At 40.5% G+C, this 19,408-nt stretch overlaps 1 protein-coding gene across 6 annotated transcripts in view; it reads right to left on the reverse strand.

The window, feature by feature from the left end:
• The window catches only part of PPFIA2 (PTPRF interacting protein alpha 2), a 289,129-nt gene extending 273,907 nt beyond the window's left edge, over window positions 1-15,222 (reverse strand). For 2 of the 6 annotated variants that reach the window (XM_054279165.1, XM_054279101.1), the window contains exons 1-2: window positions 14,895-15,216; window positions 6,808-7,058 (exon numbers count right to left, since the gene is read on the reverse strand). In XM_054279165.1, the coding sequence (XP_054135140.1) occupies window positions 6,808-7,056 (249 nt within the window). In that variant the 5' untranslated portion in view covers window positions 7,057-7,058; window positions 14,895-15,216. Of the gene's footprint in view, window positions 1-6,807; window positions 7,059-14,894 lie in introns of all 6 variants that reach the window. The other 4 variants (XM_054279110.1, XM_054279079.1, XM_054279090.1 and 1 more) reach the window with 3 other exon arrangements.
• Between the last annotated feature and the right edge of the window lie 4,186 nt (window positions 15,223-19,408).

Consider the following 19,408-nt stretch of genomic DNA (forward strand, 5'->3'; position numbering starts at 1 on the left):
GACTCTAAACTGATTTTGGCAGTCACAAACACTTGCTACTTGCATTGGTTTTTGTGCGAACAGCATGGATTCAGAACACCTGAAAATTAACATGTTTCTATTTAGTAGCCAGCAAAACTATAAAACACAGGAAATTCAGAGATAGAAACAAGCACTGGCTCAAGCTTTAGTTTTTACACATGAATACAGAGCATATCACTAGATTTTTGAAACAGAAAACTTGGAACTTTCCCCTCAGACACATTTCACTCAGATCTCCATTTCACTACTTGGAATTTTTCTTAAGTTATTCCCTGGAAATTTGAGAAAAATGCATACTTTTGCAAGATTTAAAAAAAAATATGGAGAACTTACAGAAGTCCTTCACACAAGAGGATGTTTTTAGAACCTCAGAAAAAGTACTGATTATTCATTCAAATATACAGGATGCCATTGGTACTCTATGTTCTTCAGCACAGCCAGAAAGAAATAAAGAGTGAAAAAACCCCATCATTCCATCTTCATCATAGGAACAAGAGCTGTTTTGAGAACAATACTGTGGGTCAAGCTATTATTTTCACCCAAGCAGTCTATTTTAATTAATTCTGTTTAAATCTGTGTATTTATTTCTGTCAGACTATTTTATTTTTGTATCTATACATGTATCTGTGCAATGCCAGTATTTTGTACCCATGTACTATACGCACACACATCTAAAACAGAAAACACAACCTCACAATAAGGCCCTACTGATTTCCGGTTGTCTCCCTATACCTTTCTTGTCTCTGGCAGTAAAAAACTCATTGCTCACTGCATTGGAAGAAAATGCAAGTCTATCAACAAAATTCTCTAATCACAATTCTATTAAAGGTTAACATTGATCAAATTACATAAACTGGTTCAATAAAACAAGGTCATTACATTTCCCTCTTTGGATTTTCCCTTCTATCATGCCTCCAGTAAGCATTTCTAAATGAGTGGTATCTTATTAGATCAAATAAAACCTTAATGATTACTACTATATTTCTATAACTGATTTTATTACTGAATTATTGTAGCTAACAATTACAATTTAGTTGAAATCTATGGGGTACCAGAGGACATAAAAAGATTCCTTTTAGTATTGGAGTTCCACACTCCAAACAATCTTACCATCGATATCCAGTAAGATTTGCAAACAGTGCTGACAATAATATCTATTGCAGAGAAAAAAAAATATTTTTGCAGCATTCAAAAGAATTTATACTCAACTAGAACTAGGTGTTTACATCTCCACCAGAGATTCACTCGAATCACAACATACTCAGACTTGCTGGAAATAAACAAAAAAAGTTTAAAAAAAGAAAGAAAATAGACTTCCAATGGTCTCTTTCAGTATAAATTATTCAATGATCTCTACCAAAGAATAGCATATCTAGACTGCTTTAGTTTTAAAATGTCTATTTTAAAGACAGGAGGTTTTATACCCATGCATAGAAGAATTCAACTCATATAAGTTAAGCCGTTTAAAGCCACGCAAACTACACACTGTGCTCCAGCCACAGCACCCCGACTTGCAGAAGGCAAAGGCATGGACTGGGAGAATGCAGAACCACCCACTGGAGAGCAAGTTTGAGATTATGTACAGGGAGTGCAAGTCCATAGCAGCTGATGAGATGCATCCACATGTCCTGAGGGAACTGATGAAGCGTCTAAGCCATTATCCATCATATTTGAGAAGCCGTGTCAGCCCTGTGAAGTTTCCACTGACTGGAAAAGGAGAAAGGTAACCCTAATTTTTAAGAAGGGTAAAAAGGAAGATGTAGGCAACTGAAAGCCAGTCAGTTTCACCTCAGTGACCAGCAAGACCATGGAGCAGATCCTCCTGGAAACTATGCTAAGGCATATGGAAAATAATGAGTTGACAGCCAATAGTACTAAAAAAGATGTATCATATGGGCAGATTCCAATAATCAACACATGAAAAGACTTACAGCCACTAAAAAATAAAATCTGCTACCATAAAGGATCAGTAAAATCAGGACTTTCTGGTAATGTAATATTGAAGAGAAATGAACACAAATGGAAAGGCAGAAGGTTCCTCCTGAACATCAGGAAACCTTTTTTACGTTTTACAGTAAGGGTGACTGAGCACTGGCACAGGTTGCCCAGAGAGGCTGTGGAGTCTACCTTCAGAGATATTTAAAAGCCATCTGGACACAGTCCTGGGCAGCCTGTTCTTAGTAACCCTGCTGCAACAGAAAAGCTAGACAAGGTGACCTCCTGAGGTCCTTCCCTACCTCAACTATTCCGTGAATAATAATTTCTAAGTAAATCACTGAGCAAGTATATTATTAATTAACAAAATAAACTTGACTAGAGAGTGGCAAGTTATGAACATCTTTATATAAATTAATACATTTCATACCTTGAAACTTATTCTTGAAAGGCTAAAAACAGCAATAAAGTAACCAAAAACCAACACTCATTCAGTACTGTTTATCAGAATACAATTACAAATCTTATGATTCTATCATAAGAGAAGTCATTCAAAGTCTTACAATGACATATGCTGTATTTTTTCAGTTTGTTTACAAGGTAACTAATCAAGGTGATATTTTCTAGACTATTTAGCTTAGAGAAGATTATGGTTAAATTTGCTTGAGAAAGTTGTAACTAAACATTTTCCTCTTTTTAGCACTCAAAAACAGAGTTAGAGTTCCTAACCTTTTTGGTAGAACACTTTCTTATGCTGCAGTAAAAGACCTTATTTTACTCCAATAAAACAAAAACACAATATTAAGTATTTAGATTGTATGCTTCCTCATTACAGCATATTTCATTGTACTTGGCTTATTTTTTTTTCTGGATTTAAGAGTCATGACCTAAATGCAATAAATTCCTGTTGTTGGGGATCATACAGTGCAGACCCAGACACACTTTCCTTAGAAGCTTCCACTATCAATAGGCAGCTTTGAGAAGAATAAACAAGACCACTTGTGAACTAGATTCCAAGTATATCCAGAATAAAGTTTGAAATAAAGAATATGGAAGAGGTGTTTTGGGTCCCGTTCACAGGTTAAGCAAACATATTTTGAAATACAATATCTTTTATACCAACTTCTTTTATACCAGTTATGGGTTTTCGCTGTGTCTTGGTCTAAGAAAGATGCCATTCCTTCATAATGCAAGACCTTTTTTTGATGAATGATCTATCTTTATTCATGGTACCCTATAATCATTTATTCCTTCATGAACATTATTTTTGGCTTAAAATATTTTTCATCTTTACCTGTTCATTCCATCTTCCTGTCTCTCCAAGAAAATCTATGAAATCACTCATTGTCCCTCTGCAGTCAGTTTCCCCCAGAAATAAGAAATCTTCAATTAGTCTTTTCAGACAGAAAATGTTACTTACTCTTTCCTCTAGCAATGTTTTTCTCAATCTCTTCCAATTTGAGGTCGACTCTCAATCACTACTGAGCCAAAACTCAGATAAATAAGGTCCAAACCACCCCTTGGTCTAACTGCATTAATATTTACCTACTTCCAACAGAAGTCTCTTATGTAACACATTTCAAAATGATGCTTTCCTTTTTTAACCTCCCACTGGCTGCCTATCACCACTGTAAACCATATATTATCCCTCTTTACTACAGCTACCTAAAAGGTCATGATTTTTTTTATTACCTGCTAGATATAAGGCATTCACCCTTTTACCATGCACTGCCATCCCACCTCTGTTACTCTTGTTCTTGTGTACTATAAACTCCCTTAGTTCAAAATTCAACTCAATTTTGTGTCATCTGAAATTTCCACTAGCATGCTGCTTCTTATGCTCAAATAAATAAAAGCTTCAAAATACATTAACTACTACTATTCTCCTTTTATCCTGTCAGTCTACTGTAAGTGAAAATTTTTTCTCTCTCTCCTTTATTACTGACCTTATTAATTATTATATTGCTTTTCCTTAGACACCTCCCATCTATCAGTAATTTAAATGAGTTGACTTCAAAAAATGTAATTTTAGGGATTCTGTAGTTCCCCAATCTAAAAAGTCTGGTACCAAAGAGTCATGTTGAGTTACTTTGCATAAAGATAATTTTGATAAACCATTGTTATATTTTTAAGTTAGCTTTTTGACATATCATTAGATTTTCCTCCAAAACAAGATTAAAGTCTTCCCTGTTATTTTATTTAGACCAGCTGATCTGTAATTTTCGCTCACTTTTTCCCTCCTCCCTCAAACATAGCTGTTCAGTTACAGACAGATGTTCATAAAGTAAAAACTGCCAATCTAATGGAAATAAAATTTATTTCAATGGTAGCACTTAGCATGACAACTATATTTCCGTAACTCAGATTTGAAAGACATGGTTAATTGTACATTGTTCTGTTGCAGTGCAGACCAGTATAAAAACTTAAAGACATTTACAGTCATTGGCTGTAGCCCTAACAGCTGTAACAGCATTAACTAATAACACAAGCTTCCTCTTTAATGTTATTTATGATTTCCTATTTCCCATCAGACAAGATTTTTCAATGGCTGAGTTTTCATGCAAGCTCTTTTTGTGCAGGTTCTATTTATTACAAGTGTAATGATTTTTCCAGAACATATTTTTCACTGTAAACACTTAGACAATAAGCAAAAACAGTGTCCTAACAAAAATGCTTTGGAATAAAACTGTGTCAATACACAGTTTCTACTCATAAAGCACAGTGTAAATACTGAGAAATAACTGAATTTTGAAAACCACACGAGGGATCAAGAACTAAAAGAATAAATTCTGATAAAGCAAGACTCATTAGATGCCAGAACTACATGATAATTATCACATAGATATCGTATATTTATATATTTTCCCCCTAAACTGAGTAAAGAGAGAATTCTTCCTCTCCACTAGGTAAGTCGTCCTAGGTAATATTTTGTTAGAAGGCTACAACAGGCAGTTAGCAAGGCAATTGCCATTCATAAAACCATAAACCAAAAAACTGTGAAAGTACTGTATAGAATATCTCAAGTCCAGAACTGAAACTAAATAGTATGGCAGTGATATGAAAATTACATTCTTGAAAGACTCTACTACTCAAATACTATATTACTAAGCCAGTGTTCTGTACTTATAAGAATTTCGTTATTACATGAAGATCTAGATAACATATTTGATGGACTTAAAACCTGATTCTGCTTTAAGGTGTAACCATGTGTCACACAGTTTCTCATATGGGAAACCTGCATCTCTCTTAGATATAAGGATGAATGCTACCTGAAACACATTCCTAATGGTACATGGTAGACCAAAGCATTCACCTGACAAATCTATTGCTTTTAGCAGTTGTATAGCTATCATTCAAAACTATGTAACAAAATATAATTTTAATCTTTATTTCTTACTAGAAGAAATAAAGAATAAAATACTATCGTGATACATTTCCTTAGAATTCATTTTGTTTAGGCTCTGTATGGCATTTATACTGAATATTATTTTCCTTAGCTAGTCTCCAGTATTTTAGCAGGCATTCTGCATATGCAGGACTTGTTAGGGCTTAGACACCTGCTAGTGCTCAACAAAAATACCTCACTATGGGCCCAGTGGAGAGTGCATCAGCACACTGAAAGGGACTTAACAGATGCTGAGTGTCCTCTCTTCTTTGGATTTCCAGCAGTAAATCTTTGAATAAAGGATTTATGCTGTCTTTCACTTACTCTTTTCTACTCTTCTGTGTAGAGATACCTGTAAAAAGAAGCTCAACTGCCCACAAATAAAGAGAAAAAAAGAAAAAAAAAACAACCTTGATTTTACAGTTTATCAAGATCATTGCTACTCCTTTTTGTTTGTCCCAAACCAGCTGCAGGCATTCTCACTGTCTGGAGCTCTTTCTCTATCTCTCTTTCTCTTTCTCTTTTTCTCTGTCTCTCTCTCTCTCTCTCTCTGATTTTGTCCCATCCCAAGATATTTCAAAAACCTACTGAGGTTAGCCCTTGAATAGGGAACTGCTTTTCCCTATTCCAGAGGGTGCCACTTTCCTCTTCTACCCTTAAAAATTTTGTTACTATTTCATTCATCCTTATTGCCTCTTTACTCCAACTACACACTTCCCTAATTCCTCCCTAGGCCCTCATGGTCACATGCTCTAATACATGACAGCTCAGAGACACAAAGCAAAAAACACGGAGTAAATCTGAATTTTGAATCATGGTATCTTTCCAACCTCTGGCCACATACGCAGACTGAAGTAAAATCTTTCTTTGCTTTTAATTCCAGTATATTAAAAACAATTATATTGACACATATTATTGACATATATCACAGTATTTTAACTGAAGTAATTCAGTTTTGAAGTTCCTAAAAAAGACTAGGGTAACTTCAGATAGTGAGATTTATATAAATATTTAAACTTAATTGAATTAAAATATTAAGGTATCAGTTATTTTTTGGGGGTTGTGTCGTACCTTATTAACTACATTAGTTGGTTTTATTGTTTATTAGAAGTCTCTAGAAAACATTCTCATTCTTCTTTCTTTATTTCTACCTCTAGATCTTTTATTTAAATGATCCTTCACCTGTTGTAAATGCTAGAGCAACAGCCAAAAGAACCAGTAGCTACAGGCCTTCATCTTGCTCTCCTTCAAGTCAACAGCATTACTCCTATTCTTAAATATGAAAAAAGGTCCCATAGAGGTCAAACCAGGTTCTATTAATTCAATAGGAGTTCTACAGCTGACATCAATGGGAGCAAAATTTGGACCTCAAGGAATGCATACTGATTAGGGTTAAAGTAATTGGTGTTAACTCAAAAATTAGTGAACCTAAACAAAAAGAAAAAGAATCTTTGTTAACAACATACCTGAGGCAGTGCTGAGTTCAGCTGTCGCTGGAGGGAATCTCTGTCGTAGATGACATCCTGTAGGCGTTGCTGTGCAAGTGACAAGCTTTCCTGTGTCTCCCGAAGGGTATCCAGGAGACGGTCCCTTTCATCCAGCATGTTCACCATCAGCTGCTCAAAATGAGAATCCGAGTCCGAGCCACTGCTTTGGGACCCCCGTTGACTCATCGGGGTGTCCTCGTTTATCGTTGGCATCACTTCACACATCATTTCTTTAAAACAAACACAAATCAAGGAACAGCTCTTCAGTAGCGAAAACATTTGAGGATGTTTCATAAGAAGAAGAATAAACTCTGTACATGGACACAGTTAGTAGATTATTGCATTGTTCCCACTTTTAAACTTGCATGCAATGTTAATCAGTTGATCAATAGAGAGGGATTAAATACAGTGACTAATTCCATAGAGCAAAGACTTTGAATGTGCTTCCCAAAACTAAGGAAGACTGACTGGAAGGAGATGGAGGGTTACAGAATATTTAAATTAATCGTTTTGGAAATAATACTCTCTTAAAATAACAGAAAATATTTCCTCTGCAATTGTAGTCTCCCTTATTGTGGCTTTTCTCCCTCCCTTCTCTTACTTAATTTCATTGTTGAATTGTTGGTATTGATGTCAATAGCTGCCACTAATTGCCAGATTTTGTCTTCCTCTAGGCAATTCTACAGTACAGCTCAGGCTAACCATTGATCCAGTATCATGCTGCCTTAACAATGCCAGGTTAATCTATTTTTCTATCTAGTTATTCCCATCCTCAGGGGAAGTTATTCTCCGGTGAGCTTGTTCAGTAAGAGGTCAAGAACTAGAAACTCTGCTAATTACATCCCTATGATATCTTGTGAAAATTGAATTACCAGGAACAGAATCACTGTTGTTTGTTTCTTAAATCTGTCCTGAGCAGAGCAAATAACATCACCTAGTCCCATCCTTCCGCTCCAAAGCTTTTTACATAAATCTCAAACCCCCACTTCATGTACAGTGAGGAGCTTTAGGCATCTTTGGGAGAGCTTGCTGATGTTGACTGCTTTGTCCACTGTCCCCAGGGACCTTGGGATGTGGGATGCCAGCCAGGGGAGCCTGTCTTGCCTCCAGGAACCTCTCACAACATCGTCTAAGTACAGTGCACTCAGCAAGGGGCCGTCACCAGTCTCCACTCAGCTTCCACCTGTGGCTGACCAGTTTGGGATGGTCATGTTCACAGTGAGCAAAGGGATACCTAAAAAAATTCCAAGGCCATCTGCTACTTGCTCAGTTCAATGATAACTTTTCAGTATGCACCAGGTGGCCAGAGACCATGGTCTCTGCACGCCCATTCTCCAACATCAAAGTTAACAATCTGGATTGTCACTGCACCCTTTCTGCCTCACAATCATCAACATCTCATGGGTCACACTTCTTGTCCTAGGGGATTCTCATCAGTGAAGCTTCATCATTCAAGAAATTGCTTCCAATGTGCTACACATGGTTTCTGGTGTGAAGGGCACAGCATTTGCTACCCCTGTGGTAGCTACCCCAGCTACCACAGGCTGTGGCAGAGTGAGAGTGGTACAATTTTGCGGGAATGCTGGTGAGTGTGTGAGAACAGGTAGGGAAAGCTCTGTGTGGACAGCTGTTGCTGTCTCAGCACCTTGCATTCACACTAGATGGGAAATCTCTTCAAGTCATTATGTGGATGTGGGAAGCCATATAAGTGGTTGTGGGGTTATAAGAGAATCCATGAATGCTCATGGCACTGTTATCACATCTTGTCCCTCTCAGCTGTTGCATTCAGGGAAGGCAGGGGCCATGCATTGTTCTTATTTTGAATCCCTGGACTGCATTGTTCTGACAGCACAAGTAACAAACTTGGGCTATGACTAAGACAGCAGAGAAGGCAGGGAATGGGTGGGCAGTTCCTGGTGTAGGCAGTTGCTATTTGGATGTTTTCTCCCACAGCTCACAGCCCCTGGAGAATCTTTAAAAGGTACAGCAGTTCTTGCAGTGAGCCTGGTGATGTACATCGCTTTCTGGGAGTCCGGAGATCAATGCCATTATTCCATTGGAACCACTTGCGTCCTCTCCCTCCCCCACCCTGAGAGTGAAGAGAAATGCAGCAAAGCAGTCTGTTAACCTGAGCCAGACAGAAAGGCTGGGAGGGTGTGACAGAAAGGGACATTTGGACTCTTGTAAGAGCAAGGAGCAGGAGATATGGGAGGGAATCCTGGATCATGACCTCACACAGATTGTTTGATTGGGGGTCCATGAGGACCCCAAACAACTCGGAAGGAAACCTGGCTTCTCAAAGTGTCTCTGGGTCACCAAGCCACAAAACAAGTAACAAAATCTCAAGCAACTGCAGGTTTGCTGTGGGGCTTCCAAAGAAAAATTTCTTACAGCCTTTCATGAAAGACCTAGTATGCCATGGTGTTCCATTTACTATGATTTGTGTCTTCTTGCCTTCAGAAAAGCATTTTTGTTTTCCTTTTTTAAAACTTTCTTGGCATTTATCACTCTTATATGTGCCAACACATGGGATGCTTTCAGTGTCCTGAGGCAGCCACCATTCAACACTGTTCCCAAGCACGTGCTGAAGAATAGAGCTACTTCCCCAGGACCTTATTACACACCTGTTACAAATTTCCTGCTTGATAGCAGGTAGGAATCAAAATACTGAGAATATTTGAAGAATTTTTAAATGAAGAAAAAAAAAGGAAAGAAGGCTTATCAAGAGGGACTGCAACAAAAGCTAGGGCAGGTAAAGCAGAGGAAAAACTTCACAGGAACAGAGGAGGAGTGTCAGCAAACAGATCGATCACAGCCTAGTAGTGTAAGATAGGAAGCTGAGGACAAATGGAAGGTCACATATGCATTTGGATCTTTATACAGGAAATGAAATATGTCGCAGAGCTACAAGAGTTCTTGACATTTCCTGATGGCGTTTGCATGCATTAGTCAATGCATAACCTTTGGCTAACCACAGGTTTATGTGGTTCACACATAGGGTCAGGAGATTTAAATGTAAGAGTCAGCTCCCAGCTTAGTTATCCCTGAAAGGAATTTAGTTTGCATACACCAGAAGGACATAGATGACCAAGACAACACATACAGACAGAAACAACTGAGGGATTCATGCTAAAGCATAACATAAAAATAGTACAGCTATGATCAGTTTGGTCTGATTGCTAATGTGGTGATATCTTGAGTAACCTGGATTATATTTTTTAAAGTTCCAGTAGGGAAAGAGGGCCATTTCTGATTTTCCTTCTATTTAATTTGAATTTTAAACCTAAATTTGGTGATTAAATACCTCCATCACCCTAACAATTTTTAGTCTGGGTTCATAATATAATCAGCTGAAATATTTCATACAATGAAATTAGAACGAATCACTCTACCTACCTACTCTTCCCCACTTACCACAGACCATAAATCTGTGTTAAGCTCAAGTATATTTTATACAGGAAGAATTTCAATCATTAAACACTGAAAGTGATATCTCTAATAAATCAGCCAGAATAAGCCATTCTTTTTGCAAAAAATATATTCCTTTTTCAGTTGTATTTATAGGGGAGACACAGCCACATTCAATGCTGCAGTTCTAAAAGGCTCAAAATAAGGCTATTTCCAGGGCCACTTCTATTACACTTCAGAACTACCATGCCACACATACTTTTGCAGCTGATCTCTGCATTTACATAACTTTTGAAAAAACTCAGATATCTTTTCCTATATATGCATGAATCAAATTTCATATGCACAAGACAGCTGCATCCTGGACTTAATGATATATGTACAGATCCATGCATACATAGCAGGTATTTGTCTCAGGTACTCAGTTCTTACTAAACATGTAGATATCAATTCCACTCAGAATTGAACTGAACAAGATTAATAAAGGACTGCCATTAAGCTTCCTTTTTGTTCTCCATTCTTACTGCTCCAAAAACTGGCTAGGCTCAGAGAACTCGATTTTCTAAACCACAGCTGCTAGGTAGACCAAGCATATCCAAACTGACATCTGGATATTCCATGTTTTCTACCTGTGCTTATCAGCTTGTCATATGATTGATGGAATATAATCATACACCCAGGAATGACCCCAAAAGATCAAAGACTGGAATGAAGACTCCCAGCCCTCCACTCTTTTGAATTGGTTTTATACAGCTTAATAGGCTGTTAGTTTCTCATTCAGCTCTGAATGCACTGAAAATCAGATGCATAAACATGTTCAAGTCTGTGCATATATTTTAATCTCTCCACCTCATCTGCACATGCCAGCTCCTATGTTCAGATATTTGTTATCCCAGCATAGTATCCCTTTCCCTAATCTATACATTCCTATCAACTCCCACAAGGCAATTACAGTTACATTTCTTTGATGAGTCCTGCTAGTGAAAAAGAATTCAGAGCTGACAGCGACAAAAAAGGGAGAATAAACAAAGACAATCAACAATGCACACGAAGCATTAGAATCCTGTCTCTGAAGTTTAAAACAGAAACCTTGAATTGTATTGTCACAACTCTAAATTGCAAACTAACTTCTCTTAAAAGTTTCAGGTAATGTGACAAAATCTAAATGACACATATTTGGAGTGCATAAATATCTGCCTTAAATTTCTGAAAATTACAGTTAACACTGAATTTTCTTTTATTTTCCAAACCTGCAGTGAGCAGACTCATCTTGTTTTGCACTTGGCCCCGCACTGAGCAAGAGGTTGTCACAGATGACTTCCAAACGTCCTTTCCACATGGAATAATTCCATGGGATAGGACCCAAACAAATCAACCACCAAACAAATCCAAGAACCCAAACCCACAGATTTGCTTCTTTTCAAAGGAATGATGAATGATGTTGAATTGAGTAAACTCATGTACCTGTACCCAGCCGTAAGGAGGCACCTTTGCAGAGAGTGAGTAAATTCCCACTGAAGAACTTTACTAAGGATTTCTTTACCGAGACTTGATACCTCAAATCCTACTTGGTGTCTAACCATGCATCTGGCAAGCCACTGCAGCTCATTGTGCCACCAGAGAACTGCAGGCTTTTGCCCCAGAAAACAGCAGAGAAGAAGCTGGGGGTAAAATGGAAGTAGAAGGTGAGTAGGTAAATAAGACCTGAACTGACCAATTATTCATCAGGAGAAAGTGAGGTACAGGCCAGGTAACTACAGCAACCCACTAGGGAGTGGACAGCCACCTTGCTCTCTGAGGATATGAGAGAATCATTGAATACTCAGGGTGGCAAGGAACCTCTGGAGATCATCTACTCCAACCTGAAGGCATGTTAAGTGGAACACAGGCAGCGAGGAATGATCACTGAGGGAGCTGGAATTTCTTTCCAGTGGGTGTTAAGAACTGCAAGTGGTGGATTAAACATCTCTGTCCCATATTTTCAAGACCACAGAAGTCCATGATAACGAAATAGGCTCTCCTGTACATCACTCTGTGCAACAGTTCCCATGCAGCCAGGATTGCAAAGAAGAGGAAGGAGAGGAGAGAAAGGAATAAACAAGATGGCATATTCTTCAACTGAAAGAGCTGACATTAATAGCTGAATGGGCACTATATACCTCTTCATTCAAAAGAAAAGAAGGAAAGCTTGTGTTCTTTGCCAGAAAAAGGCTGACTTGCCCTGTAGTAATACAACTTAACTAAAGTTATGCTTGAGTGATCTAAGCCAACAAAAGTAAGACTTTTCAAATGTGTTTCTCTTTCTTTAAATAGAAAAATAAAAGCTCCATTGATACTGAACTTACTACTTCTATAGTACAAAGCTTATCACTTTACCCAGTATCTGAATGCAAGTAAAGCAATCCCTCAATGAAAGATGCATTAAGTCACCAGCATTTTACTGTTAATATATAAGATCCATCCTGAGCCACAAAGCAGATATTACAATTCCCTTGGGCAGGGTGCCCCCACAGCATCCAAAACTTGCAAGGACTGCAACATACAGTGAACTTGTGTAGCACCTGCAACTATCTCAAACCCCTGGAGAGGTTCTGAAGGGGGAGCAGAATACTGGCAAATTCCTGCTTCCCTTGAAATCCATGTAGCACATAAACACTCCCTGGAAATAGACTTTTAGGTAATGAATAACTTTAGAACTCTTCTAATTCGAAACAAAACCTAGACTCTCATTTAGTAGTAGTTTTGCACCTGTGTGCTCAGGCATCACAGCCATACCCAATGGCAGCTTGAGAAGCAGGACACTGAAGCTCTCAAAACACATTATCTTTCTTGTCCATCGTGTATCTACTGCACCATCTACTACAAAGCCTTTTCCAGGTTGACTGATCCCTAGTTCAGTGTTTTCTCCAGTTATTTGCATGGAATCAAACCCAGAAAATACTTGAATTCATGGAAATTCTATCATAGACTTCAATGAGTTTGGATCAGTACAGATGGCTGAAAAAGTCACTAACATAGACAAGCCATCAATCTTCTGTCATTTTACTCCCTCCAAACAAAGGCATAAAGATCACAAATGTCTGTTTTGTGATACCAGGGAGCATGATGAATGTTATGTGACCACTGCCTACTACATTACCAGAAATCATGAACAGGTTTCCCCTCTAAACGCACAACATCCAACTGGTAAAAAGTAATCTGTCTTACTAGAGGGAGAAAGAATGTGGTTCACTGTGATTAAGATTTTTCAGGCTGTATGCAAAAATGTCATAGCAAATCTGTAGCATTAGCTGCATTATGTCTCCATCAAGAGTGAACTCTGTATTAGCTCAAATTAGGAATTCTGCAGCTCAGTTTAAACATCCAGACAAGGGGAATGGACAAAAATTCCAGCACAGAGCACAGGATATGGCCATCCTTGGTTAAGAGTTACATAAAGCTTCTTTTCGGGAGGGACTCCATTAACAAATTAATTGATAGCAACTCTCTTATATTAACTTCTCTCTGATTATGATCATGTATGGACCAGGTGTCAAAGTATGTCCTCAATACTGACTTTCTCTAAAACTACTTGACATTTCTGTGGTATGTATCCTGTAGAGGTGGAAAATGAAAAACTTGTCTTCCTTCTTCTAACTGGACCCCACCCTATTTGGCATTTTTTGTTATCTCAATTGTCCAAGAGTCTTAGAATTATTTATTCAAGTGAATATTGTTACAAACACTTCTGCAATCTCATTTAGCCTGGAAATTATTTACCAGATGGAGTTCTTTCACTTGGGAAGCTCTGAGAATAAGAAGACACAAAGCTACTTGGCTTCTGCCTGACAAAGGCTCTTAGACAAGCATTCATTTTGCTCACCTTGAAGGCCACCACCTTAGATGTGAATCTAATTTTAGTCCCTCACCTTTCTCTCCATAACTGGCTTTAAAAGCTTGTTTTCTGTTTGCTCTTGTGTTTGATTTGCACACCACAGCTGAGGAGTCATTTCAAGTTACTTATAATTTTGCTGCAGGAAAAAGAAGTAGAAATCTACCTACCATACATTCTAGCCTGTCCACAGTGACATCAGCTTGAAAACTCATTTCATTGGATCGTTCTGGGTATTTTGCATTTACAAGCTATTTTTTTCCAAATCGTTAAATAGATATAGTGACTGATAAAACCAGATCTTACTGCAATTATGTCGCTTCAGATGTCCTCAGCAGGATCGCTCTTAGGCAGCACAGTGTAATTCCAATAAGGAAAATCCTTCCTATTGTCTGAGTTGCATTACATGCATATTCCTCCTCCTAGTTAACTCCTTACCTGCCAGCCTCCACTAAACTATGATATCACCTTTAACAGAAGCATCCTGCACTCCTTCCACACAGGAGGGGTGGTCAGCACAGTACCTTAGAAAAAGGACTCATTCCAAGTATCTGTTCTTTATGTCATCCCTCTCACCTCCTACCTCCCTTAACCACAACCAAAAAAATAAGTTGATTTCACATTTTTCAGTCTGAAACCCCCCAACTCCCATTACAGAAATGCATTTAAATACCACACAAGTGCTACAGCAAGAGGGAGACACCTAGATTTTGCATTTGCATCTCATCCCCTGGGGATATCGGGGCTAAGGAAGAAATATCTAACTCAGAAATAGAAGGTTCAGTACCTAGTATCTTTTATTTCGGCGTCTGCTATTTCACTTGATCAATAACAACCGCAGTCTCCACCGGCTTCGAGCGGGGACTCACACAGCCGAGCACTCCTGGACCATCTTCCTAGAAATGGTGACACAGGCGTTGCTCCGAGGAACCCCAAGCCCCCGCACCCGTCCTCCGGCAAGTCTCGCTGCTTGGCACCTCAACATTTTCTTCGGTCACTTCGTCAGCAGCCAAGAGGAGAAGCATCCATGGGAAAAATGGCATATTACAAATTTTGCTTTGGGAAGCAGAGCTCGGTTCAGACCATTGTCGGGAGGAGGAGGGGGGGGAGTGGCTCTTAAAGCTCCAGCAGCCCCTTTCGAGCAACAGCATCTTTGCAGCTGGAGGCAAACCATCACAGGAGGAGGGGGCAGGGCGAAAGCATCTTTCTTTTATTTATTATCTTTTGCTAAACTTAAATGAGCGGTATCTGGCTTCCCCGGCTCTTCGATACCTCCCAGGCTAATTATGCCTCTGTGCGTGACAGAAGTCCACACGCACGCACGACTGCCTGCATGATCAAAAAGCAAACGCGGCTTTCTGCTTTACAGAGAGAAATCCTGTGCCCACGGCTCGCCGCTGCCCGGCTGGCACATCGCTGCCCGGCTGGCACCGTGCACGGAGCCGGAGCGGGGAGCGGGAGCGCCCCGGGCGGGGGTCACCCACGGCACGTGGCCGCGCCCCGGGCACCGCTGCCAGCCCCGCGTCGCCCGGGGACACCGGCAGCGACACTGGCACGGCAGCGCTACGCTACTACACCCTGTAATTCAAGGAGCTCAGGCAAACGCCACGACATCTCTTCTAACCGTAGAGCGTAATAAAGCGTATCATCTGCGGTAATCCGACCGTGAGAAAGCAGGGATAAAACCTGCCATGATCTCAATAGTCCGGGCGTGTAATTATTATCAGACACTGGGGAACGGCGGGCGCGGCAGGAGCCCTGTGCCCGGGGCCGGAGCCCGGGGCCGGGGCCGGAGGGTGGAGGCGGAGGCGGAGGGAGCGGCGCGGCAGTGCCGGGCCGGGCCGGGCCGGGCCGGGCTGGGCTGGGCAGCGCTGGGCTGGGCGCGCTCCCCGGCGCGGGGACTTCCCCTGGAGCCGCTGCAGTGGTTTTCACCAGTCCTTAAATAAATTCTGAAGTAATCGCATCTGCCTCCTCTGCCTCACGCACGCAGATGCTGCTGCCGCTGCTTCGCGGCTCGCTCGGCGTTAATTCCCTCACGCCCACTCCTAAGGAAAAGAAAAAAGAAAATAAAAAGGGGACACCAGGGCGTGACCTGGATGTTCCGCGGCGCTGCCTCCGGCCCGTACAATTCCCCTGCCCACGGCCATGCGGCCCCCGGGCGGCTCGGAGGGGCCGGAGGGGCTGCAGCATCCGAGCCCCCCGGGAGCCGCCGCCGCCTCCGGGGCTCCCCGCACAGCCCGCAGCGCCCGCACGGGGCGGGAAAACAGGGATGGGGAGGTGGGACAGGGGCGAGTGTCCGGGGAACCGGGCGTTGTGAATGAATGAACGAGTACCAGCCGCCGTTTTCAGAGCCGGCTTGAGGATGCTTGTTCAGCCCGGTTTGAGGATGTGCAAGTATCAACTGCTCAAACTTTGTTCTTGCAAAAAATATTTCAGTATTTGTTTGCATTTCTTCTGCATAGAAGAAGAATTTTATCCATGAAGGATTGACTGTGTTGCTTCAAAAGCCCCAAGTCTCTTCATGTGCTGTGGGAATGTGCTGAAGAGAGGAGAGAGCCACAGCCAGCACCATGCTGAGACTCAGGGATGCTTGCTGCTGAACTGGCTTCACAGGAGGTGTGACACCATATTGAAATAGGAAATATGAATGGAAATATAAATGCACAGAGGGTGCACTGTAAGGAAAATAGCTGAGAAGAGTTGTCAATATGGACATTTCAAATTCAAGTGCAAAGAAATTACTGGTGCCATGCCACAGTGTGTTGCCAGAGCTTTCAGTGCAATGCATAGGTGAAAAGAGAAAAAAATAAGATAGCTCTTCCTCTCACCTGTGCCACTATTCCACGTGGCTTTTTGTCATTTTACTTGGTCATTTCAGATTATTATCTTGACTTAATTATCAGCATACAAACCATTACAGCAGTTGCCTGATAATCCCGCTGTAGCTGAGGGCAAGAGCTGTCATCTCTGAGATTCTTTTACTGCATGACTATCACAAATCTGAGCTTTGAGTTAGGCAAGTAAGGAGAAAGTAAGAGACTCAAAAACCAGTCATTGAGAGCATTCATTCTCAGTAGGTATCACCCAGGCTGGCTGGCATGAACTGACTCAAAGGACATATCTGAGGGAGTTTTTTACGTTATTTGTTTAAGGGTTTTCTTCCCCTTTCTTTGAAATTAAAGATTAGGGTTTCCAGCTTCAAACTCTCTAGAACTCACCATTTGTGGAAACCCAGGGCGCTGGGAATATTACTCTGTCTGCTCTGGGGTGCCCTGAGCCCCAGGGGAGCACTGACTTGGACCCTCATTCATGGAGAAAGTTTCGTAGACTTCAAGGTAGACTAGAATCCACAAAAGTGTGAAATGGATTATAGAGAGTAGTGTAGGTGTGTCACTTGGTGAGAAATTTAGGGTTTGGGATTTTTAGTATGTTGTGGATGGAAGCAAGATGGGGAGGCCACAGGGTGTCATCCTGGGTTTCTTCTTCCTTCTTCTTCATGGGTTTGGGTGGCATTTTGTGATTGGGCAGAAAAGTCTGCATTGCAGGCTCTGTGGGATCAGTCATTGGGTTAAAAGGGAAAATAATCTAGGTGTCAGTTCTTATTTGGATAGTTTAGTCTTAAAAGACCTTGTTAAAGAAGATTGTTGGCCATTTTGTACCTTCTAATGAAAAGCTGATGAACTCACAATAGTGGGACTATTTTACTGATAAGAAATAATAAACACCAGAGTCTGAACACGAACTACTGTCTCAAGTGCCTTCAATCCAGATCCAGAGAAACCAATAACCACTGTTACTTTTTATAACACATCTGTATGCAGGGCAGTATCACTCTTTTCTAAATATTGATAAAGATGGATGTTACTGATGACATCCTGCCTTTTTCCCCTTTCAAACAGCCTTTTCCTGCATGAAGGGTTTGCCAGACATGTGAGAGGTCTGTCCATGTTCACCTAAGGTGACTGTTTTCAGTACTCACCTTGGAAAATATTCCAGTCCCTGTTCCCTGTACTGGAGGGGGCAATTATTTGCAAGCTGTATAGCAGACAAACTTCCTTCACAGCTATTTGATTTACAAATATGTGTAGAATAGTTTTGGAAGTCTATTGGCCCCTCAGCTCCTCATGCCCATCCTCCCTACTGACTTTCAATCATTAAAGCAAAAACCCAGCACAGAAAGATTATGATTGTTATTCAAGGCATTGGCATTGCTACCTGTACTAGTTGACCTGCTGCCCTTATCTCCTCCGTTGCAGATTCACAGATGAGTAAGTGGCTGCAGTGCTGTGTGTCACAGCACTGAGGTTACTGCAGAGTGCAGGAGCTGCCAATTACCACCTGTGCTTTGTGGCACCAATTTAAGCAGGAGCCTCCTTCTCTTCAAGCATGTAGGGGTTTGAGGTCAATAAGATGGAAGAAGAAGGGAAAACTAAAGAATAGGAAGTGAAGAACTGTGAAAAAGCCACAAAAACTGGGATGGAGAAAGATATTTGGGCTTGGTAATGATAAAGGAATTCTCCATAAGGGACATCTTTTGGCAAAACCTAAGTGGATGGTTTTGATCAAGAGCATATGAGCATAATAATATATTCCATGGAAACTTTAGTAGTGAAAGGTATTTAGTTTACTATTTAATTATGAGCTTAAAACCCCCTTGAATGGAATTTGACCATTAGATCTCCAAAACATAGGTTTGCTTACCTAAGCTGCAAGCATTTTATTAATTCTATTACCTATTATCTCTATCTATTCTATTATATTAATTCTAATCATTCAATTAATTACCCCAGAAGTATGAAAAGCCCTGTTGCTCTGGGAGGTTCTGTATTTGTGTATATATGTACTGGCATCAGGTGTTTGAGTAACTGGGACTTACAGCTGATAAAGCAAGTGGGTGAACACAGGTGGGAAGAGTACAGTGAGACTGTATTCTTTGTTACCTTAGGAAGTCCTCCTTACCATTTGCCAGGCTACTTTTTAAAAAATATATAATCTTATGTCAGAAAGACACATCTGAAAGCTGTCTTCCTTCCCTCTGTCAGTGTTGCCATGGGGCTTTCTCGTTTGCTGTCTCCAACAAAGTGGAGAATAATGAAACCCTTTGCTATGAACAGGGTAAAAGAGGACACCACCATGCTCTCAAGAAATAACTGATCATACAGGGAGATGAAAACCAACTTGGAAAAGATTTGCTGTTACTTTGAAAACACAGTGCAAACTGAGGAGCAAGTAATGGTGGCAAACTTACGTGATTCAAATCAACAGTAAGTGGAAAGGGATTCCTGAATCATACCTGAATAA

Source organism: Melozone crissalis, unplaced genomic scaffold, assembly GCF_028551555.1.
Source record: "Melozone crissalis strain CALT ecotype California unplaced genomic scaffold, PUWL_Pcris_2 ptg000004l_1, whole genome shotgun sequence".
Lineage (NCBI taxonomy): Eukaryota > Metazoa > Chordata > Aves > Passeriformes > Passerellidae > Melozone > Melozone crissalis.